This window comes from Haliotis rubra, unplaced genomic scaffold, assembly GCF_003918875.1.
Source record: "Haliotis rubra isolate DU_JTF1 unplaced genomic scaffold, ASM391887v1 Scf1210, whole genome shotgun sequence".
Taxonomy (NCBI): Eukaryota; Metazoa; Mollusca; class Gastropoda; order Lepetellida; family Haliotidae; genus Haliotis; species Haliotis rubra.
This window is the reverse complement of record NW_025765127.1, coordinates 188,916-213,489: the sequence shown is the minus strand read 5'-3', so window position 1 is coordinate 213,489 and position 24,574 is coordinate 188,916. Positions and strand designations below refer to the sequence as shown.

General features: G+C 40.9%; 1 protein-coding gene across 1 annotated transcript in view; it reads right to left on the bottom strand.

Moving 5' to 3' along the window:
* Positions 1-24,574, bottom strand: part of LOC124265357 (obg-like ATPase 1) — a gene marked incomplete at its 5' end in the record, with an annotated part of 191,500 nt that overhangs the window by 12,660 nt on the left and 154,266 nt on the right. Inside the window, one exon of the mRNA XM_046700132.1 lies at positions 20,978-21,100. Coding sequence (XP_046556088.1) covers positions 20,978-21,100 — 123 coding nt within the window. The remainder of the gene's footprint in view (positions 1-20,977; positions 21,101-24,574) is intronic.

Genomic DNA, 24,574 nt, shown 5'->3' with positions numbered 1-24,574 from the left:
AGAGTGAGTGGGAGATGCAGGCATGGCTATTTGGACTGGATCAATCTCAGGAGCTACCGAAGCCGGATGGGCTGGAGTAGAAGGCTGTATTTGGTTCCAGGCTGAGGTTATGGCCCTGATCATCATATTTAGATCCGGAGTCGCTGTAGGAGTTGGATTGTTATGAGGTTCCCATGACTCAGCGATGATCCTAGAGTGAGTCGAAGGATTCTCAAAGCGTGTAGACGGAACATCGTAAGAGACTGTAGGCCTATTAATGGTATCAGAGCAATGATCACCCGAACGTCGGTCAGAGGAACTGTATCGAGATCTCGACGTGGTAAGTACCGACGTAGGTTGGTAAGCCGGTGATCTGGATTCCCTAGTATGGCTAGGTGATCCGGTATGATATGAAGAACTAGTCCGGGTGGCTGTAGTTCTAGTTGGTGATCTGGTTCTGATTGGAGCTCTGGTTCGATCATCTGAATAGGATGGGCCATGAGATGTGGATCTATACTATGATCCCAACTGGTCAATGGCTCTGTAAGGTGATCTAGATCGAATAGGTGACCTGGGTTGGTAAGATGATCTGGATTTGTAAAGTGATCTGGATCGATTCGACGCACTAACTGGAAACTGTGATCGTGATCTGGATCGAACAGGTGATCTGCTTTGCAGTTGCGATCTGGCTTGATTTGGTGATCTGGATTGGTTAGGTGATCTACTTTGATGTTGTGATCTGGATCGGTTCGGTGATCTGGATTGGTCTGGCGATCTACTTCGATGTTGTGATCTGGATCGGTTAGGTGACCTTGATCGGTCCGGTGATCTGATTCGAAAAGTTGTGATCTGGATCCATTCAGTGATCTGGATCGGTCCGGTGATCTTATTCGGAATTGTGATCTTGATCCATTTGGTGATCTGGATCGGTCCGGTGATCTGATCTGAAGTTGTGATCTGGACCCGTTTGGTGATCTGGATCGGTTAGGTGATCTGGATTGATCAGGTGATGTGGATCGTAGTTGTGCTCTGGATCGTGACTGTGATCTGGATTGATCCGGTGATCTTGATCGGCACGGTGATCTAGATAGGGTTTGTGATGGTGATCTGGATCGTTAAGATGATTTAGATCGTTGTGGTGATCTAGAATGATGTGGTGATCTGTTGATGACAGTTTCTTAAACAACTTTTTTATTTTTGTGACACAAATTATGCAAATCTTTTCTAGAGTTAGTCTGTTGTTTTTATTGCAGTCTGCATTGGTTTGATTCTTTTATGTCTATTTGTTTTTTGTGTTAGATTGCAAATCATTGGTATGATTTTGTCTCAAACCGACTGTAATCATTATCATAGGCTTATATACAGCGTTTGGTAAATAAACACATGTCCGCGATAAAGTGGATTATGAGATGTTTTTAGAGGTAAGTGTTTGGTACTCTTCATTGGGAGTGGATACTAAAATACTTCTTATGCACATTGATTGAATTAGATGTAAAGTTTTAGAGGTTACTGAAGATAACATATTCTTCAACTATCTAATAAATACGACACAAAATACGAAATTTCAAGGACATAGAAAGAATTCAAACCAAATAGAATACTTTGAATTTACTTTAAGGTATTATTACGTTGTAATGTTTTATATAATGAATCGTAAACACAAATAATTATACATCCAAGCTTGAATAGTTTAGACATAAATTAAGTTACTAATTTGAACCTTAGGGAACTATTTCTTTTTCATACTGTAAAGTTGATAATGTTACCTAATTGAATATAAAGTGATAACTCACACCTTTGCATTGACACACAATAGATGTACATGTCATTGTTATTACAACACGGAAATCTTTTACTACGTTTGTTGCAAAACACAGTTGGTAAGTCAACATTCTTAGACATTGATATAAGTGAGTGAGTGTGTGAGTTTGATTTTATGCCGCTTTTAGCAATATTCCAGCAATATCACGGCGGGGGACATTAAAAATGGGCTTAACAAATTTTGCCCATGTGGGGAATCGAACCCGGGTCTTCGGCGTGACGAGCGAACGCTTTAACCACTAGGCTACCTCACCGCCCCATTGATAGAAGTAATGTCATAAGTTATTACATATAAACCACATAAAAGAATTTCAAGCAAGCTGTTGAAAGTTCCATAGTGATATTTCATATTTCTATGCAGTTTACATGAGCATTGTGTAATAAACTTTTGTATTTGATCTCTGTAATGATCTGATCTGGTGCAATTAACACATGTATCAATGAACTCAGTCAGTCTCTGATGATCATCAATCAATAGAAGCAGGATAGTATATCAGTTACAATATTGATACACATGCGTAAAACCATTCAATCAGATCATTGGACAAACTGCTTTATGGAGTCACGTCCTTCTCTGTAATGTTTCTGCAAACGTGCACATCTGTAATCTTATGAACTTTGTTTGCATTCAATATAAATATATGCACGCCCAGTTTCATCATTTGTTTTTTGGGGGAGGGGGGATTTAACAGCAAGTTTATAGAATATAATAATTCAGTATCGTGTCACTTTTTGAATTCTATAATACATGTACAGTGAAACCTGTCTAAACCAGCACCTGTCTAATCTGGCACACTGTCAAAACCGGCATAAAATTTTGGTTCCGAAATTTTACAAAGATATTATGATCATTAAAACATTGTCTAATCTGGCACCTGTCTATTCCGTATTCCGGCACAACTTTCCGGTCCCAACAAGCAATTTTAACTGTAATTAACACTGTCTAAACCGGCATGGGTATGAGCAGTCCAATCAAAGACCCATAATCTAATACACTAATTAATCCTATTGGCATGCTTGTGAATCAAACGTTTTAAGCCGGCATGGGTATGAGCAGTCCAATGAAGGTCCCATAATCCAATACACTCCTCTTGGCACGCTAGATAGTCAAGAAGTCATTGCGCAGGGAATCAAATGCTCGCAGTATTACCACGGTTATGCTTTATAAACACTGGGGGATTGCATTAACTGTTTTCAAGTGAGTGACACGTGTCAGAGAGTAAATAAATAGGCATTGGTTTCATTGACTCGTCAGTCACGTGGTGTGTCATGATGGATAGACCAGCTAAGCAGGCAAGTTTGGAGTTAACACTTGTTAAAAAAATCTAGCTTATCAATGACTTTGATACTCTTTCTTGGCCCTCTCAAAAAGAACTTGTAATTAAATATCAAACTGGCAGGCAAACTGTTTCGGACAGAGTGATGTTTGTCGATCCAAATTTGAAGAAAACCATAGTTCACAGACCAAACCCTTGTATGATAGTGGTAAATTTGATAAGATTAACTCTCTCACTCATGAATGTTTTTTGAGTGCCCGCAGCAAAAATGTACCTATCTCTGGTCCCATTCTGCAAAAAAAAAGCTCTACAATTTGCATCACAATTGGAAGTTTAAGATTTTAAAGCATCTAATGGTTGGCTGGCCTCATAGAAGACGCGCCACAACATAAAACAATTCAAAGTTAGTGGCGAAAGTGCATGTGTCAATCAAAGTGACCGCCTTTTTCTAGTTTGATTGATGGGTACTCACTGGAGGACGTTTTCATTTGCGACGAAACGGGTCTTGTGACAAGACACTGGCTACTAAGACTGATGCTGCTAAAGGTGGCAAAATTTCAAAAGACCGTCTCATGATTTTGTTCTGCTGCATTTCGACAGGAGAAAAATTGAAACCACTGGTTATAGGCAAAGCTCAGAAGCCAAGATGCTTTAAAAACCTTTCCCTTGATAATCTTCCTGTACATTGGTGTTCTAATAAGAAGGCATGGATGACCAATGCAATCTATCGCGGCTTGTTTGAGCAGGTGAGTGAGTGAGTGAGTGAGTGAGTGAGTGAGTGAGTGAGTGAGTGAGTGAGTGAGTGAGTGAGTGAGTGAGTGAGTGAGTGAGTGAGTGAGTGAGTGAGTGAGTGAGTTAGTTTAGTTTAGTTTAGTTTAGTTTTACGCCGCACTGAGCAATATTCCAGCTATGGCGGTGGTCTGTAAATAATTGGGTCTGGAACAGACAATCCAGTGACCAACAGCAGGAGCATCAATCTGCGCAATTGGGAACCGATGACATGTGTCAACCAGGTCAGCGAGCCTGACCACCTGATCCCGTTAATCGCCTATTACGACAAGCATGGGTTACTGAAGATCAATATTCTAACCCGGACCTTCACGGGTCGGTTGGAGCAGGTAAACAGGCACATGAGAAAACAAAGACAGAAGATTGAATTGTTCATGGACAATGCCCCTTCCCATGGCCATGGTGTTGAACTTAGCAATGCAAAGATAATGTTTTTGCCAGTCAACACCACATCCGTGTTGCAGCCTTCAGATCAGGGCCTAGATTTTCAAAGCTCTCTTAGCGCTGAGATAGTCGTAAGTGCCATACATTAACATTTACTTATGACTATCTTAGCGATAAGAGACCTTAAAAAATCTAGGCCCTGGGTATCATCAGAGCTTTTAGGGCTCGATTCGGCGATATCTTTTAAAGTTCCTCGTCGTAAAAATTTAAGACTCCTCCTCTGCACATGAACTGGCAAAAGCGATCACAGTCCTTGATGCTGTCAACTTGACTTCCAAAGCCTGGGCCGAGACAACACCTGAGACTATAAAGGAATGTTTCCTCATGTGCGGCTTTCGGCCAGACAACAGCATGGACAGCGAAACCAATCAGGAATTTGATGAAGATGACGACATCCTGCTTCTCACACTGGTCTCTTCCATCAATAGCGCCGTTACCATATCCGATTTCGTTTCTTTTGACTCGGATGTCCTGACAGAAAATCCAGACCTGAGCAACTAGTGACAGAGGCAGTCAGTAAACCTGACACTGACCCAGCATGGTGATAACTCAACTAGTGTCGAACAACCAACATTATTGATGAGGGACTTTCTCATGATGTGTACTCAGATGAAGCATTATGCAGCGACTCAAGAAGCAAGGCTCCTTCCCTACCTTCAAGACCTTGAAGCAGTTGCTGAAAACATGAAATAGCCAGTGAGGGGCATCAAGCCAAAATGTCTGACTATTTCTTGCCAAATTGTTGATTTGCACGGGTTATTTGAACAATGTTAAGTGCTGAATAAAGAATAATTATCTGTCATCAACAATGTTTTAATTTGTTGCACAATAATAAAAGATCAAAGGCATTACAGAGATAAAGACATTGACGAGTCTAAATGGCAGCCATGTTGGAAAATGATAGTCACTGTCTAATCCGGCACACTGTCTAAACCGGATAGAGATTGGTTATTGGCTATATCCTTGACCAGTCGATATGCTGGGTTTCGGCTTTATCAACTCAAGCTATCATGTAACAGTTTGTGTATTGTAAACATACACACTGGTAACGATGTATGAAATATACACATAAGACAAATAGGAGTAGATAGACACTTTGGCGAGTTTATTTGTCCTCATTTTAGTGTTTTTCGATCAGTAAAACAAAGCGATTGAAATCCAACCACTGAGTAGAGGTAGTATTTATTTTCATATACATTTTATGCACACAACTAGTACATAAAACATAATGGTTTGCTGTACATGTAAATATAATCTTCACCTTGATACGAATGACTATCCAAACTAGAGTACACGCATTACAGAATTCATGAGGTGACACTATACTGAATTATTATAGTGTATAAACTTGCAGTTGACACCCCCACCCCCAATATTTATGAAGGTGGGCGTGCCTATATCTTTACTGAATGCAAACGAGGTTCATAAGATTACAGATGTGCATGCATGTATAAACATCACAGAGAGGGCTGACTCCATAAAGCAAGATGTCCAATGATATAACAGCGCATCTGTTTATTTTACACTTGTCACGGGACAAACCTTTCAACAAGGACGTAACTACATATGCATTCTACCGAGGCTGTTATTTCAAGGTCGAAAGAGGCTTTCAAATATCTCATTACTGTAATCTGCTTGAATGATTATACGCGATGTGTATCGATACCGTAACTGATATACTATCCAGCTTTTATTGACGATGGATCAATAGAGACTGAGTTGATTGATACACGTGATAATTGCAACCGGATTTGATAATTACACAGATCAAATACAAACGCTTTTACAGAATACTCATGTAAATTGCATAGAAAACTGACAATTCAAATCAACATGAAACTTTCAACAGCTTGAACAAAAATGCTTGAAATACCTTTGTATGGCTTTACATGTAATAACTTATGATATTACTTCTGTCCATGTGTGACAATGTTTTGAATTACCAACTTACTGTCTTTTGTAACAAACGTAGTAAAACATTTCATTGTTGTAATAACACTGACATGTATATATGTATTCGATGCAAAGGCCGACTTATCACTTTAAATTCGCTTTAGGTAACATTACTTAACTTTAGATTATGGAAAACAACTAGTTACAATTCAGTAAACTTCAAATTAGTAAGTTCAATTATGTTTAATCTATTCGAGCTTGGATGTATAATTACTTGTGTTCATACATTATGTTTCAGTATATGAAACATGACAACGTAATGATGCCTAAAAGTAAATTCAAACTATTCTATTGTGTTTGAATTCTTTGTATGTCCTTGAAATTTAGGTATATTGTTTCCTATTTATTAGGTAGTTGAAGGAAATATAATTTTTAGTAACCTCTAAACCATTACATCTAATTCAATCAAGGTGCATACGAAGTTTTTAGTATCCATTCCCAAGGAACAGTACCAGGCACTTACCTCTGTAAAAACATCATAATCTCCTTTCTCGCCGACATGCGTTCATTTGCTAAACGCTGTACAAGCCTATGATAATGATTAGCAATTGTTATCAAAACACTTTAAATACTTCTTCTGATTGATACTAAAGGTGGGATCTCTCATAAGAAAAGCTAACATTTGCTCAGTACTGCTAAATTGGTTGAAATAATAGGTACAGTGCGATTTTTAAAAATACACATGTGCGTCTCTCGCTGAATAAGAGGTGCTTTCTGTTGACGACTGTATGTGGCTCTCGCTGTGAGAAACTGCTAATTACCTGCCCCATAAACACGTCACTCGCTGTGAGGAGCTGATTAATTTGCCCCATATATGCGTCTCTCGGCCTTAATGAGTTAATCCCTGTTCATGTTTATAAGTCTGTTCTGTGCTGTAGTACTTCACTCTTGCTTGACAACGGTATAAGAATCCATACCGAAACGTCGCATCATATATAATAAAAGAAGTTGTTATCCATAAACAATCTTACTTTCGTAATGATCCTTATTCTCCGTAAACACGTATGGAGAAACGATGTTGATATCCAGCAGCCAGTCGATTTTAGATCATCGTCCATTTGTTATCATCATCGGTGTGCACGAGATGGTACAAGGTGTTTTCGGAGGTATTTTCGGAGGTGTTTCCGAATGCCGCGACCATCACCCATTTGTCATTGTCGTTACGAGCGAGATTGTATGAAGTGTTGTTGACGAGTCCCCCGGTCTTGACATCGTCCAAATCTAGGTTGCTGATGCCGCCACCGCTTCTGGGCACTTCAGTGTGTTTGTAGACATTGTTTTTCAGTTGCAAGGTGTACAGCTTGCCTTCGACCCCGGGTTCGTCAAATCCTCGAGTGTCCCTGAGGTCTGAGATCGCTAGGTTGGCGTATTTTCTAACGCAATGCGTTCCGGGACCCGAAGCTTGCGTCAATGTTTTACGTGCAGAGGCGTACTGAATATATCTTATGCGTATTGGTTCGTGATATATATCTAAAATAGATATTTTTAATTCCGTGATCGTGCCTCAGATAAATTTCTTGTACTCCAGGGCCAGGAACGACTCGGTTCTGCCGTCGTTGTAGTTTTCCTTTTTGACCGGCACGGCTCTCAGCAGGGTGGAAGACAGTTCGCCTTGAATGTTATCTGTCGTGCTAATCTGATCGAGATGAACGCACAGTTCGTGATAGGGAACTAGGTTGCGCAGTTTCGTGCCTGTCACTGTCTCTTGCAGCACTAATTCGTTAGCCATCAGCCCAAGCGTTCTGGTCAGAGGTCGTCCGAGTCTGAGGACACTTTTCCCGTTGTTTGTTAACACGTTGACTCGTTTCAGTTTGAGTTCGGCTCCCAGTGGTTTGAAGACTTCGTTGAGCGAGCACATGCTGAAGCAGCCGTGAGTTATGTGGTTGCGGGTGTTATTGACAAAGAGCATGTTGTTGCTACCGTCGATGTTGGTCCATCACAGGTAGTACGTGATATCGCAGAGAAAATATAAACATATGTAATTATTATAATATTCAACATGAACGATATGAAAATCGTGGTGGCTGTGGACGGGACGAGGTTAAAAACAAATGTTATCGATATTTTAGGAAAAAATATATCGTGACCGTCAGAAGCACTAAGGTTTTGGAAAACTGGAATAAATAACCGATGCAGTTTTGGCAAAACCAACTCAATTTTGCCATGTGGTGTGCAAAGACGTGACACTCAACTATGGAATGGACAAACTGTGTAAGGCAGTCATGCTGTTCCACGTTTATTACCAGACGAGACGGATTTTGAAGGAAATAGGTGCACCTCTTCCACAAGATGCAGCGTGGAGTATGATTGATAACCGGTACAATCGGCACGAACGTATTTGCGGGGAATTTACGATTCCCACCAATAAAGACTCTTGCCTTCCAGTTTTTCTATAAATCCCAAATATATAAAATCACTTACACGGGCAGTGAGTACGTGCCTGGATACCATACATTTACGGGTCCCACAACGAACGAGCAAATTCACGTTTCGTACATCAAACAAACTGATCCCGGAGCGGCCACCGCCTGGATGATAATGATATCGAAAACGTCGAAAGGGTTTTCTCACACAGGAACCATACGGTTGAACGATTCTATTCAAACATACGTGTGGGCCATCCTTGGCGCGCAAGAGCAAACGTTTTCAGGCATCATCAGTCATGGGATGGCTTACAACGCGCAGAAATAGTTCATGTCGAATGTTGAGGATGTCATAGCGTCGCCAATGGATTTGCCAATCGCTATCAAGCGATACCAAGACACGCTGCAAAACGCCAGGTCTAAAGTCGACTACGTTTTTGGCATGGGGTTGTACATGGCTCTGAGCGACATGCGACTGAGGATCCGTAAAGTGGTGGGATACAATAACGAAATCATCATCGCCACCCCCGATCAGATACTAGGCGTGAATCCCGACGTTAACGCCTGTCATGTCGCACCGCCATCGAGCACCGGCGAAAAAAGGAATAGTGAAACCACCACCGGCAAAGCCGCTGACCGTTTGACTGCACCCGGTTATCGCGTTCAGACTGTGTCTCAGTTGGTTAAAAATTCCTTAGCGGCTGTGTATACCAGACTGGCCATGGCGACGACAAACGCCCACAGGTTTTGGCCGAGCCATGTGACCATTTTCGACAGCGTGCCCAGCAGCCTTGAGAGGATGTTGCCCAGGATGCCCCGAAGCGCTTTGGCGCTTCTCCAAGAGATCTCAGATGTTTTTTTATCCAGTTTCTGACGTGGTGTCGTAGGTGCACCACCGCCCGTCAGGGAGTCGACCAAGGTCGATATGATGAACGCTGGCAATGGTGATACCTTGTTCCCGGAACAGAGTTCGGATCATTCGGCCAACGTGGTATCCTCGTTCAAGACTCGATGGTTGGTTTCTCATACTCGGTGGATTTGCGTTCAGAGCACTTCTCAGTTGGCGGCGGCGGCTTCCAATCGGGACGATCTTCCACGTCGCGCAATCTATGTTCAATGCGTAGCATGCTGATCTTGTCGTCGCCGTCGTCGTCTTCCGCTTGTTCGAGCTTCGTTTTTTCGTAAGCGATGCATTCCTAGAGCGCGTCCAGTTGTTCATGAGGGCTCCTCGCTGGGTTTTCATAGCTTTGTCCAGACCTTTGAGTTCGAAACCGGATTCAAAACCGGGTAAGGGTTTGTCCCAGTACGTGCTCAGTATTTTTTCAGTATTGTCCAACGCTTGTTGGGCGTGTAGGGGCAACCATTTGGGGTCCATTTGGGGTCAGAGCCGTCCGTTAATCCGTGATGATCACGAACAATCTGAGGACCATCGATCAAAACCAAACGCTGCTGGTTCGATTGACCAACCTGGGTGAGAACAACGTCATCGTCCCCGGGACAGCACGTCTGGCTTTTAACATCACTTTGGAGTCCGAGAACGATAAACGCACGATTGTCGAGAACCTGGGTCGCGATTCGGTTTGCTCGAGGGTCACATGCCCTTTGACTACGGCAAAGTTCTCAATACACCGGACGCCACCGAGGCCAGCTACATCATCGACAACATTTCGTTGGAGTTTGACATGGTCACGACAGGTTTAAAGGTGATTCGACGCTGTTCGTAGACGACTGAATCGCCAACAAAGAAATCGTCAAAAAACGAGACATGCTGTCGTACCTGGCCTTTTCCGGTCGGCATGCCAAACACAGCGTGTGGGTTCTGACGCAAAAATTCAACTCGGTGCTGAAAGACCTACGGGAACAGACATGATGGGTCACCCTGTTTCACTGCAAGGACAGGGATTCGTTCGAGGAATGCCTGTGGGAAAGCGACATGATCCCAACCAAACAGGAGCACGACCGCGTGAAGAAAGTGCCGGCTTAAACGAAACTCGCCAAACTCCTGCTGAAAATGGACCAACCCGCGGCATACGCAGTAGCTTACTAGCAAACTTTCAGAAAACACAGAAATTTAACAAAACTACTATCAAAATTTAGCAAACTGCTATCAAAATTTAAGCTTTATCTAAAGCAAAGAACAAATTGTTGAATTTAGTTGAGATTGAGACTCCAGATCGTAAAACAATCAGGAGTGCCATAGACCAGGTAAGTTCTCTGCAGAGCAAGGCTATAGGTATCATAGTTGAGTTATTAGTGGCTTACAACTTGATTGGTGACTCTGACAAAGTTCAGAAAACTAGTAAGGAAATTGGAACTGTTGAAGATGAGATTCAACTGGCCCTTGATAATGCTGAAGGGTTTCTTAAAACCAATGCACCTGTTAGTTCAAATGCAAATGGCAAGGCTGGAATATCAAGGATATGTCATGCTGGAACAAGTCATTCGCATGAGAAATGTAAAGGTTCACTACATGGTTCAGGCGTTGAGTCAAGGTGACAAACCTGCTTCACCCAACATAGGCTGTGTTCCACAAAAGTCAAATATGGTTAGTAAACTTCCACAAGTTTCACCTAACACCGAAGGGTGTTAATCCTCTTCAGGTAAGTTATCTAGGCAGCACAATTTAGGTGAAGACATGTGGAAAGAATTGAAGCGAGTATCCATTCCAGTATTTTATGGTGACACTAGAGAATATGAAGGCTGGAAAGCTGCTTTCATGGCATGTGTTGATAAAGCTCCAGCCACTAATGAGTATAAGCTTCTGCAGCTTAAACAGTATCTTTCTGGTGAATCAGCACAACTTGTAGCTAAGTAAGGTCACAGTGCCTCAGTCTATGATATGGCCTTAGAAAGATTGGATAGAAAGTATGGCGGCAAACGACTTCAGATAGCACTGAAACTGGAAGATATATATAATTTCAGGCCAATAAGACCAGGGAGTGCTAAAGATTTTGACAATTTCGCTGAGATGCTTGATGTAGCTGTGGTCAGTTTGAGGGATCTGATAAGATCGAGGAGCTGGGGAGTGGGTGTTTGTAGTCACTACTGGTTAAAAAAATGAATGATTCTTGAGCACCAAAGGCAAGGGTCAGTTGAGACACTTAGGGAAAGGGTTCTGCAAAAGGCAGAGTTCCAGACAATAGCTTCACAGGTAAAACAAGGCATAGTTAACAGATCAAAGACAACAGATAAGAGAGATAGTTATAAGAAAGGAACATTCGCAAGCACACATAACAGAGCTAAGGCAAGCCAATGTCATGTTTGTCATGGAACAGATCATGACACGTGGGGCTGTGCACAGTTCAATCTCTTGGTCTACCTGAAAGGTGGGATAAGGCAAAACAGTTAGGTTTATGCTTTCGCTGCCTTGACATCGGTCATCAGGGTCAATCATGCAGTAGAATTGTGAAATGTGGGCTTGATGTCTGTAAGGCAAATCATAACAGGTTATGTTAGGGCTGGAACGATAGGGCTGACAGTGGTATTTCGGAGGTTAATCATACAACCACAAGAAAGTCTCATGAAAGTAGATCAGAGACAACCACTTTGTCAACTTCTAAACAGGAAGCACATTATCTTGCTCTTAGGACAATTCCTGTCGTTCTTAAGAATGGTAATCCCAGAATGACTGTGAACACATTGCTCGATGATGATAGTACACATACTAACATCAACGAGGATGTAGCATATGAACTTGGTGTGCTAGGTAATATACAACAAGTGTCAGTTAATGTCCTGAATAGTATACAGACAACCTTTGACAGTATGCTAATTGATGTTGGCCAAGGGAGTATGGATTGTTCAGTAGACATGACCATATCAGCTTTGACAACTACCAAAGTAACAGGTAGAATGGAAGTTATTCATTGGCGTAAACATGTCAAACAATGGCCACATTTGAGGAATATTAAATTCCCAGAGGTAAGTTCTCAGCCCATAGTTGACATCCTAATAGGCATGGACTATTTAGAGCTGCATTCTTCCCTCAAAGAAATCTGTGACCTTCCAAGAGAGCCAGTGGCTAGGTTGAGACCTTTAGGTTGGACTTGTGTGGGCCAGATACCAGGTTTAGACAGGCATGCAACACACGCTGCTGGTTCATTCTTCATCAGAAATACAGAGGTATGCATGATACAAATCATGAGGGCGGAACTGTAGTTCTCAGTTACAACTCATGGGGATAGTCAAAGGACTAGTCATCTTGTATCTTCCAAGTGTTGTGTTGCCCCTCTCAACGCAGTTAGTATGCCACGGTTGGGCTTCTCGCTGCTGTTCTTGGGGTCAGACTGATTCTTGCAGTAGCAAAAGCATTAGATTTGCCTCTACAATGTGTAACATTGAGGTCTGACAGTCACAACGTCCTTTGGTGGATTAGAAGACAAAGTAGATGTTTTAAACCATTTGTAGATTCAGGTGTGATTAAATCAACTTTGGCAAACAAAAGTGTCCACTGGTTGTTTAATCCCCCAAATGCACCATATGCCCAAACGTCAAATCTTAACAAGCCAAAAGCTCTGTGGACCCATATGTCCAAGCTTCTTGGGAAAGAAAATGACTTTACACTTCCTGATGCCGATAGTGATGAATCCTTGGCAGAGGATTTCAACGAATGTTTCACTGAGAAGGTAACTACTATTAGAAAAGCCTTCGTTCCAAGTGATCAGAATATATCGGGAAAGCACATATCTACTGGATGCAGGATGTGCAAAACTCAACCCTTAAGTGAAAACCAGGTTCTGAGTCTAATAACAGACTCCAAGAAAACTACTTGCGCGTTGGACCCAGTCCCGACAAATGTGCTCCTGGGGCTCATGGATGTCCTCCTCCCTGTCATTACCAGGATCATAAACATTAGTCATGCTAGCTATAGTTGTGAGGTGCCAAATGCTGTTAAACAGGCAGCAGTGAAACCTCTGATTAAAAAATCTAACCTGGACAAAAATACTTTGAAACATTATCGACCAGTTTCCAATTTGTTCTTCCTGTCGAAAATCCTCGAAAAAGCTGTGAATGCACAGCTTTTGGATTTCCTGGAGCAGAACAATCTTATGGCAAAGTTTCAGTCAGCCTATCAAAAAAGCCCACAACACAGAAACTGCCCTCCGCAGAGTACTGGATGATCTTCAGCAAGCAGTGGATAACGGCAAAGTTGCAGTATTAGTCCTGCTAGATCTCTCAGCAGCGTTCGATACTGTTGATCACCAGAAACTGCTTTTGTCCTGGTTTTGGTCCTATGTGACTGACCGAAAACTGTCAGTAGTCATTAAGACGTCTCATTCCTCCACTGTCACAGTTGACTACGGAGTACCGCAGGGCTCTGTGCTGGGACCGTTACTTTTCACCCTGTATACCAGGCAGCTGGAGCAGGTTATCAGCAATCACCAGGTACTGCATCATCTATATGCTGACGACATCCAGATGGTTGACAGCTTTCTCCCAGCCAGTGACACATCACCATTGACCAATCTTGAGTACTGCTGCTCTTCAGTAAAGTCATGGATGAATGACAATATGCTAATACTAAATGAGGATAAGACAGAGGCTCTAAAGCCTGTGTGTCAAAGGTGAACATCAGCCATCTCACTACTGGGGAAACAGAGATTTACTTCTCAACTTCTGTAAAAGATCTAGGAGTATACTTACAGTCAGACCTTTCAATGGAAAGACAAGTATCAGAGATCTGCAAGTCATGTGATATCATATCTGGACCATCGGAAAAATACGCCATCTACTGACTGAATGTTCTACAACTGCCCTTGTTCGTTCCCTCATTCATTCCAGATTAGACTATTGTAATAGCTTGCTTTTAATCATCCCACAAGAGCTCTTAAACCGTCTGCAACGCATAGAAAATATTGCTGCACGTATTGTGAGCAAAGCACCAAAGTTCTCAAGCATGAACCCTATTCTAAAACAGTTACACTGGTTGCCCATAAGAGCTAGAGTGAACTTTAAAGTTTTAATCCTTGTCTACCAGTGCATACTAGGCACTGCTCCGGCCTATCTCAAAGAACTGTTCAAACCATATCTTCCATGCAGACAGCTTCGCTCCAGTGACAAAAACTTACTTCACATTCAAAAATGGAAGTTGAAATCCTTTGGTTTTCGTTCCTTTCATGTGGCAGCCGCGATGAACTGGAATGAGTTACCAGCTCACCTTAGAAGAAGCCCAACAGTCACATGTTTCAAAGCAAACCTAAAGACATACCTTTTCCTATGTTTTACAAGTGACTCCTAAATTCTATCTTGTCTGCACTATGAGCATGCTGTTGGTGTGGATTTAGCGCAATACAAATGGACTAATTATTATTAGGTCTTCAGACGAAAGTCTGGAAGACCTACTGTTCTTATCCGAATGTTATTAGGTCTTCAGACGAAAGTCTGGAAGACCTACTGTTTTTACCCGGATTATTATTCTTCTTCTTATTATTATTTGTACGTTTTTTGTGACAGCTCTCCTGACCTAACCGCTGGGTGGATTTTCATGAAACTTTCAGGGATGATAGCCTGTGTGCTGAAATTGATACATAGTCGAAAAAATCCCGACTTCCGGCTTCCGGTAAGGGCAGAGAACCCAAAATGTCGAAATCTTTACACTTGAATAACTCCAAAACAATAAGTGATAAATTGACCAAATTTTAACTCAATGTAGACAACAGCATTCCCCAGCGACTCAATGCATAGCTGAAGTTGGCCGCCATGATAGATTTTCCGCAATTTTGAAAAAAAACTGCATTTTTTGCCGATTTGCACGTTTTTGACGGTGCCTGTCTTTGAAAATCTTCTTCTCAAGAACGGCATGTAGTACAATCGTGTTCGATACGTCGTTGGAAAGCGGATACTTTTGACTACTTAGTTTGCTCAAGGCATGTCGATATCTTGAATGGTTTGGGAGTTATCGCCCTTGAAAGTTGGTGAATCTTTCTAAGACGCATTTTCATAGGGTTAAGAAAAAGGTCTCAACTCTGCGAAAAATCTATGTATTCCATTTTTCTAAGTACCAACCTCTAGGTAATTGAATGGGGAACATTTTTGCTTCACATCATGGTTATGTAAAAAATCAATAATAACGTCACCATTACGACAGAAGCACAAGAATGGCGATTTTGCACATTTCTTCACGTTTTGACGGTGCCTGTGTTTAACAATCTTCTTCTCCTGAACGGCAAATAGTACAATAGTGTTCTATATATCGCTTTAAAAGCCCACACTCGGACTACTTAGTTTGCTCAAGGCATGTCAATATCTTAAATAGTGTCGGAGTTATTACCCTTGGAAGTTGGTCAATTTTGTCAAAACGCATTTTTATATTGTTCATAAAAATGTCACAGCTCTGACCTAACCTCTTGGACGAATTTCATGAAACTTTCAGGGATGATAGCCTGTATGCTGAAATTGATACAATGTTGAAAAAATCCCGACTTCCGGCTTCCGGTAAGGGCAGATAAACCAAAATGTCAAAATATTTTAAATTCTTTCAACCTCAATATCTCCAAAACTGTAAGAGATAACTTGACCAAGTTTTCACTCAATGTAGACAACGTCATTCGCCATCGGTTCAACACATCAAATCCGTCGGGCAGCAGAAGACATTTTCCGCAATTTTGGAAAAACTGATTTTTGGGTCGATTTTTCCGGTTTAACGGTGCCTGTGTTTAAAAATCTCCTCCTCCTGAACGGCATATAGTACAATAGTGTTTGATATATCGTTAGAAAGCCCACACTCCGGACTACATAGTTTGTTCAAGGCATGTCGATATCTTAAATAGTTGTGGAGTTATCAACCTTGGAAGTCGGTGAATTTTCTAAGACGCATTTTCATGGGGTTCATAAAATTGTCACAGCTCAGCAAAAACACAACGAATTCCGTTTTTCAAGGAACCAAACTGACGATAATTGAATGGGGAACATTGTTGCTTCACATTATTGTCATGTAAAAGTCAATAATTACGACACAAACACGAGCATTCGGATTGTTCGCATTTGGTTAGTGGTGAGATAGCTGGTGAGATAGGTGAAGGAAGCGCCAGTAAAATATGGCAACATTCGCCGCTTCCTGGCTTTCCAATGCCCATAGAAACAGTTCCCTTTATAACAGGCCGTAGCTCCGTTCAAAAGAGTTAATGTTCTGGAATTGGCAGGATCTAATCTCTCCACCAGTTTGTTTGCAAGCCTGAGTTGAGTTGAGTTACTATGACAGGATCATACTTGATATTTTCATAACAACAAAATCGGCAACATTTACCAGTAATCTCTCTTTTAGTATATGTCTGTATTTATTGCTCATTTCCTTTGCTGTGCTTGGCTGTGCATTCCTGTTTGTTTTTCTGCAGTTTGTGTTAGCTGCATTGAATCAGCGCCAAATTAGGGCGTCAACATTTCACATTAACGAACATTTACTTTCTTGGTAATCTCAGAAACACTGTAATGGTCGATCCAGCTGCCGTCCAAAGAAACAGGATAAGTAAAGGTAGCCACGGGGTGTATATGGGGAAGTCTGAAGACCGCCAGTATTGCCCAGGAGGCAATCCTAGTTATTATTATTATTATTTGTACCGATTTTGTACCCGCTCCCCTGACCTAACCGCTGGGTCGATTTGCATGAAACTTTCAGGGATGATAGCCTGTATACTGAAATTGATACAATGTCGAAAAAATCCCGACTTCCGGCTTCCGATAAGGGCAGACAACCCAAAATGTCGAAATCTTTGCACCTGAATAACTCAAAAACTATAAGAGGTAGATTGACCAAATTTTCACTCAATGTAGACAACATCATTCCCCGTCGATTCAACACATACCGGAAGTTGGCGAGCAGGTCAAATTTTCCGCTATTTTGAAAAAACTGAATTTTTTGCCGATTTTCACGATTTGACGGTGCCTGTCTTTAAAAATCTTCTTCTCCAGAACGGCATATAGTACAATCGCGTTCTTCGATACACCGCTGGAAAGCCTATACTCTGGACACCTTAATTGTTCAAGGCATGTCGATATCTTGAATGGTTTTGGAGTTATCGCCCTTGAAAGTTGGTGAATTTTTTAAGACGCGTTTTCATAGGGTTAAGAAAAAGGTCTCAACTCTGCGAAAAATGAGTGGATTCCATTTTTCTAAGTACCAACCTCTAGGTAATTGAATGGGAAACATTTTTGCTTCACATCATGGTTATGTAAAATCAATAATAACGCCACCATTACGACGCGAAACACGGCCTTCAGCGATTTCGCACATTTCCGCACCTTTTGACGGTGCCTCTGTTTTACAATCCTCTGCTCCTGAACGGCAAATAGTACAATAGTGTTCTATATATCGTTTTAAAGCCCACACTCCGGACTACTTAGGTTGTTCAATGCATGTCCATATCTTGAATAGTGTCGGAGTTATTGCCCTTGGAAGTTGGTCAATATTTGGCAAAACGCATTTTTATAGGGTTCACAGCTCTGCGAAAACACAATGGATTTCATTTTTGAAGGTACCAAACTGTAGACAATAAAATGTAGAACAATTTTGCTTCACACTATTATTATGTAAAAGTCAATAGTTACGTCACAATTACGCCCCAAACAGAGAGGGACATGAGGATTTCGCATTTTTTCAGTTGTGAGAAAACTAACTCAAGGAAGCAGCGAGTGTTGCTAGATTTTACTGTCGCTTCCTTCAGTCAGTTATCTCATATCACAGGAAGCGCCAGTAAAATCTAGCAACAGTCGCCGCTTCCTGGTATTCCAGTGCCCCAAAATCAATGCGCTTTAAGTAACAACTGGGACTCCAGCAGTTTGTTTATCAGCTTGACTGTGCCAGGATCGCGCAAACCCGTTCTGCTACATCATCATGATTGCAGGAATCCAGCACATAAACGCACATTTGATACTCCTCAGCAGAGAAGATGTATATTTTCAAAATGTTTGTTTTATAGACAGTTTGCTGTGAGCCTTCATAACATATTTCTTTATACTATGACTGAATATCAGCCTGAACCGGTCAGTTAATTTGGTGATATTTCATGGAATGTTCTTGAATACTGCAAAAGACAGCTTTATTCTGCATTAATAGACATTGTAAGTACACAGTCAAAATGAGTTTTATTTAAAAAACATCTATTCATTACGTTGTCATTGAAAAACAGAAAAGTAATAACATGAAATTTAAAAGCAGACAATTTGTTAGTCACATTACACAGTTGCAATTTATGATACAGATAAACATCCCACAGGTCGCTTCACTATCAGATAAAAGCGCTCACGCGGGAGAACAGATATCTCCTATAAAAAGACTACCACTGCAAAGCGTGGTTCACGTGCAAATACGGGAGACGATGTGAATTTCAACGCCAGATGTAATTGACAATGACAAGGAGCTGTCAAATCTGAGCTGGAAGTCATCCCATGCCCAAAGAAATAGTTTCCCTTGAATTGGCCTTTACGTTACATCGGCATTATCCTAGCCATACAGCATCGATAATAAGTTTGCATGAATAAACATTGTAAGTACAGATAAGAGTCAGATATGAGTTTTGTTTCAATTTTTGTTTTGAATGGGTGTTTAACAAATGCACTATATACACATAAATCTATGGGGTTTTTTTCACAAGAGCAGTATATACACATACGTGTATGCGTCAGATAGCTAGGGTCATGGTGATACCAGAGCTCTAATCGTTTGGACCGTAGACCCAAGGATGGCGGAGCTACCCGCTGTTAAAGAGAGAACTATATCTTCTATGGGAACTATTTAAAAGGTACATGACCCCGCGACCCCGGCTGCATTTCACCGATCCGCTCTCGTCTCAAAAACATGTTTAGCCTGCGTTTTGGACGCTTTCTAGCACTTCAATACACTTCAACACCCGTAACTCCGAGGGTTAAAATGGACGGTCCAGCTGGCGTCCAAAGCAACAGTACAAGTGAAGGTAGCCACGGGGGTGTATAGGGGAAGTCTGAAGACCGTCAGAATTGCCCAGGAGGCAATCCTAGTTTATTATTATTATTACTTTGGAGGAGTCTTTGAATCATTGGTGAAGTCGGCCAAAAGAACTATTTATGCTATTTGAGTTCAGGGGGATGATAGTGATGAGGAACTCATGACAGCCTTCACAGGAGTGGAAGCTCTAATGAATTCTAGACCTTTGACATATCAAAGTGCACATCCACAGGATGATGTTCCACTAACGCCCAAACATTGCATACATGGTCAGGTAGGTGGGGAATTTGCGCCAGAGTTAGACTCTACCTCCTTCAGCCCTAAGAAGCGATGGAGAAGAGTTCAAGAATTCATCAGACATGCGCGGAAAAGATGGATGAGAGAGTGGCTGTCATCTCTCAACATCAGAAAGAAATGGTTCACACCATCCCGAGACCTACAAGTCGATGACGTTGTGATTGTAGTATCTCCGGATACTCCTCGTGGTGTTTGGTCTCTAGGTAGAGTACTGAAGACCTATCCTGGAAAGGATGGTCATGTGCATGTTCTTGATGTTCAGGTTGGCTCTACAGTCTTGAATAGGCCTATCACAAAGATCTGCCCTCTTGAATGGAGTTGAATGATGAATTTGAAATGATGTTTGTAACAGCAGCTGATGTACATACTCATAGATAGTTTTCTTTATGTTTCTCCCATTTAGTCAGTTTTAATGATAGACATGGGTCTATCATGGAGGGTGGCATGTTCTGAAGACATTTAGGTTTTTTCATTTAAAACTGCTCGCTCAATCACACCCACTGCAAACTGGTCGTATCGCCTGAATACGCCCGGAAATGAGTGCACATGAAATGCAAAGTAGGTTTGCATATATAAGACGGTGGTCAATGATACACCGTCCCATTCGTTGCTATTTCTTTCCATTCGCTCCTTTCGTTCCATTCGTCCTATCCGATCCCGTTAGTCACCTCTTACGACAAGGATAGTCGCCTTTTGTGGCAAACATGGGTTGCCGAAGACCTATTCTACCCCGGATCTTCACGGGTCGAGAAGACAAATGATATCCCTCAGATTCCTGAGTTCGCTTGAATCCCAGAGACTCAACCTAAAACAGCTTAAATGTTCATGTCAGCTAAAGATTTATGCACATCTGTGTACCTTGTACTTTGACTTACCTTGCCACACGTGAAGATCCAGGTTAGAATTGGTCTTCAGTAACCCATACTTGTCATAAGAGGCGACTACGGGATAGGGTGGCCAGGCTCACTGACTTGGTTGACACATGTCATCGTATCCCAATTGAGTAGATCGATGCTCATGATGTTGATCACTGGATCATCTGGTACAGACTCGATTATTTTCCAGACCGCCTCCATATAGCAGGAATATTGCTGAGGATGGCGTTAAACTACAAACCAACCAACCAGCTAACTTACCTTGCACGCCACCTCTGTGCCATTTTCTTTGAAGTCTTCAAATGCCATCACTTCAGCCATGATAAACCCTTTTTCAAAGTCAGTGTGGATCTTGCCAGCTGCTTGAGGGGCCTTCGTACCAACCTGGAAACAAGAAAAGTGCAGCAATATGACTCTATTCCGTTTAGAACAAGATAAGATTAAGTTACCAGCCCAGATATGTCATGATTAAAAAAACTGTGATGCAATAACTCAAAAAAAAAGCAAAGCAAAGCAAATAGTGATGAAGAGCATTAAAATCTAACCAAATTTATGCATCAGTATACTGATGATGTTCACATGCAGTGAGTGAGTGAACGAGTTGGTTTTTACGCCGCTTTTAGCAATAGTCCAGCAATATCATGCTGGGGGACACCAGAATTGGGCTTCACACGTTCACATGCAGCAAGTTGATGACCATAATTTATTATCAAGCACAAAGCATGGTACAAATGACAGTTCTGGGAAACTAACCTAAAATAGGGCCACAGAGCATCAAAATCTAGCTGCAAATAGGTATTTGTATAATTAGGATCATCTGCAAAAATACCCTATAACAGTTTAAATTACACTGTACTCAGTTGGTTTATAACACTTGACCTTCATGGCTGATTGGTATATTGACAAGAAGTCGACCTTTTTTATGTTGAAGGGGTTGCTTGAGTCACGCTAATCTACTAGTTGTTGTTTTACAATTTTCGATAACGTGAGCATTGTGTAAGGCGTGATCATAGTTCACTCACATAGTTCACCCAAAATGTCATCAATGTCATCATGTAATTTTACAATGATGAACATATTTCATTCAATTTGGATATATAAGGAAAGACCTTGTGGTAGAGAGCATTCAATTTCGAAATGGCTGATGCACAGTTAAATCAGAGATTTCTCCTTACATCTCGTGGTGGAAGATACCTATGTGTTGGTGGATTTTTGTACCAAGTGAATAAGAGGAAGCGTGATTGGATATCCTGGAAGTGCATAGAAAAGAACTATAACTCCACTGCATCAACTGTCAATGACATTGTGACGATGGTGAAAGGTGACCATACTCATCCCCATGTACATGTAGACAAAAAGGTAACCCCACACCAACAACCATCTGGAGGGGTGGCACTCTCCTCTGAGGAGACTCACACTGAAGTCCGCCTGTTGCAGTTCGGCGGTGGACAAAAAACATCCCTTGAAGAAAATGAAATACAGGGACTTGGAATGTCGCCTGGATGTCCAAAGACATGATCTTAGGAGGTGTCTTAAGACATGATCTCAGGAGTAGACAAATCAGCAGCAGAGAGTTTGCAGATGCTGCATCTCACCTACTTCATGTTGGATGATTTTGTATACGAAATAAAATGGATGAAATATAATACTGTTGTCCTGTTGTCTGTGCTCTCAACAGCATAATCTGGATTATCGCCTTGTGAAAACACTGGATTAGTAGGGATCCATGCCTCAAGGCAAGGAGACTTATTGTAATCGTTCGGATTATTTTTATTCATTATTCTGCTGTATTTTGTACCAAACATAGTTCCTAAACCAGTGCTAAGAATCACAGTGCTGAATCTGTTTCCGCAAAAGTCTCAAGGCTCTAGGCCCAATAGCAAATGGCAGTTAATTCAAAATCAATTTTAAAAAATCAATTTCAACAACAAATAGCTCCAAAACTACTGCTCAAATAGCTTTCAAATTTCTTGTGCAGATGCACAATCAAATTCCCTAAAATTTTGCATGGAGGGTCAGATCGCTAAAATGCACCATATTGGATTGAAGTTTTGGGCCGTGTTTTCCACCACTTGGCTCCCAAAATGTGCTGAGCTCGAACTATCAACTCCAGAAGTTTCAAACTTGCCATACTTTGTGTCCAGGTACTACTCAGCACATTGAGCACAAGAAAGGGCCTTCCATGATCGCCATATTGAGTGCTACTTCTGGACCAAAGTTCTCTTCAAAAAATTTCCAAGACTTCTTCACAATTTTTTCAAAAGCTAACTAACCAGGGAGAAGTCTTGCAGAAGCTGGTTCTAATGTCGCCTTTGGTTGCTGTACATTTTCTGTTTTTAGTCATATATCAAAAGTTATGTAGTTTGACGGCTGTATTGGATTTAAGATGTTCAGGGGAAATTTGCCATTTTAGTGGGGTAATGATTTTCAGCAATCTATAGATCTGAATGTATGATCTGCACAAGTTTGAAAATTTGCAGACTTTGTGTCAATACCTCAAACATGAATAATCTAGAATTGTTTTGTTTTTTTGTTGATATCTTGATTAGCTATGGATAGTCTGATGTTTGCTTCTGTTGTCTATGTGATTTAAACAATATTTATTCATTATTAAATGAACGGATTGGTAAACAGGCTATAAGCCTATAGAAATACCTCTCCGAATACAATGCGATGGGAAACATTTTATATACATTCATCATTACAGACAAGAGAACACACCATTTGAGGAGTAGAAGACTTAATGAAAAACACAGTAGTATAATTAATCAATTAGGTAAAAAATCGTTTTGTTAAGGTAAAATAGTCATGTACAGATTTTACAATATTTTCATTGATTTCGATCAGAATATGAGTAACTTCCACATAGTACAGATTGAATATTAAAACCATTTATGTAATAGAAACACTGCGTCGAATTGAATTAAAATTTGGACAGATAAATAGAAAATGAATGGCATCTTCATAATGATGGCCACAAGTGCAAGTAGGCGTATTTTGAAGAAAACGGTCAAATTTATGTGCGTTTAAGTCACTACAGCCAAGTCTTAACTTACAATGAATTATTTGATTAAATCTATTACCAGTGTTTCTGAAGACATGATGTGCGTTGGATGAGACATTTCGATCAAAGTGTTTCCTGAACATGGCAACGGAATCTATGTTTCTTGTATCATTATCTAACTTGTTCCACTCCATCACAGAGGATGGTAAAAGCGATTTTTATATGTTTCTGTGCGACATAATGGTACTTGAAGCATATTACTAGATCTAGATCCATATGTGGATACAGAGGATATATTTATTGGAATTAGATCTGATAAATACTTTGGAGTTTTATTATGGAACATTTTATGAAATACATACATTTGGTGGTTTTACGGACGTTCCTTTAATGATGAAAAACCAGTTTCATGGTAGATTTTGGAATGACAAACTCCTCTAACTGATCCACATATGGTTCTTAAAGCATCTAAGTGAAGTTTTTCTAACAATAACTCTTGAGTTTGTGTACAGTTATTCCAAATATAATCACAATAGTCAAAAAGTGGTAAAACAAATGAACTATACAGGGTTTGGAGGGTTTTCCTCTGAAGGCGGTATTTCAGACTTCTTAAACAATTGATCATAGGACTGACTTTAGAAATAATATCATCTATATGTATATTCCAGTGGCCATCACTTTGTAAAGTCAGCCCCAGATGTTTATGAGTGTCAACAGACTTTATCGGTATATCATTCATTATAAGATCTGGCATTGATGTTACTGTTTTCTTTCTAGAAAAAATGATAGATTCAGTTTTATTGGGATTGAAGTTTACTTTCCATGCCTGGGCCCATTTAGCTATTATTTCTAAA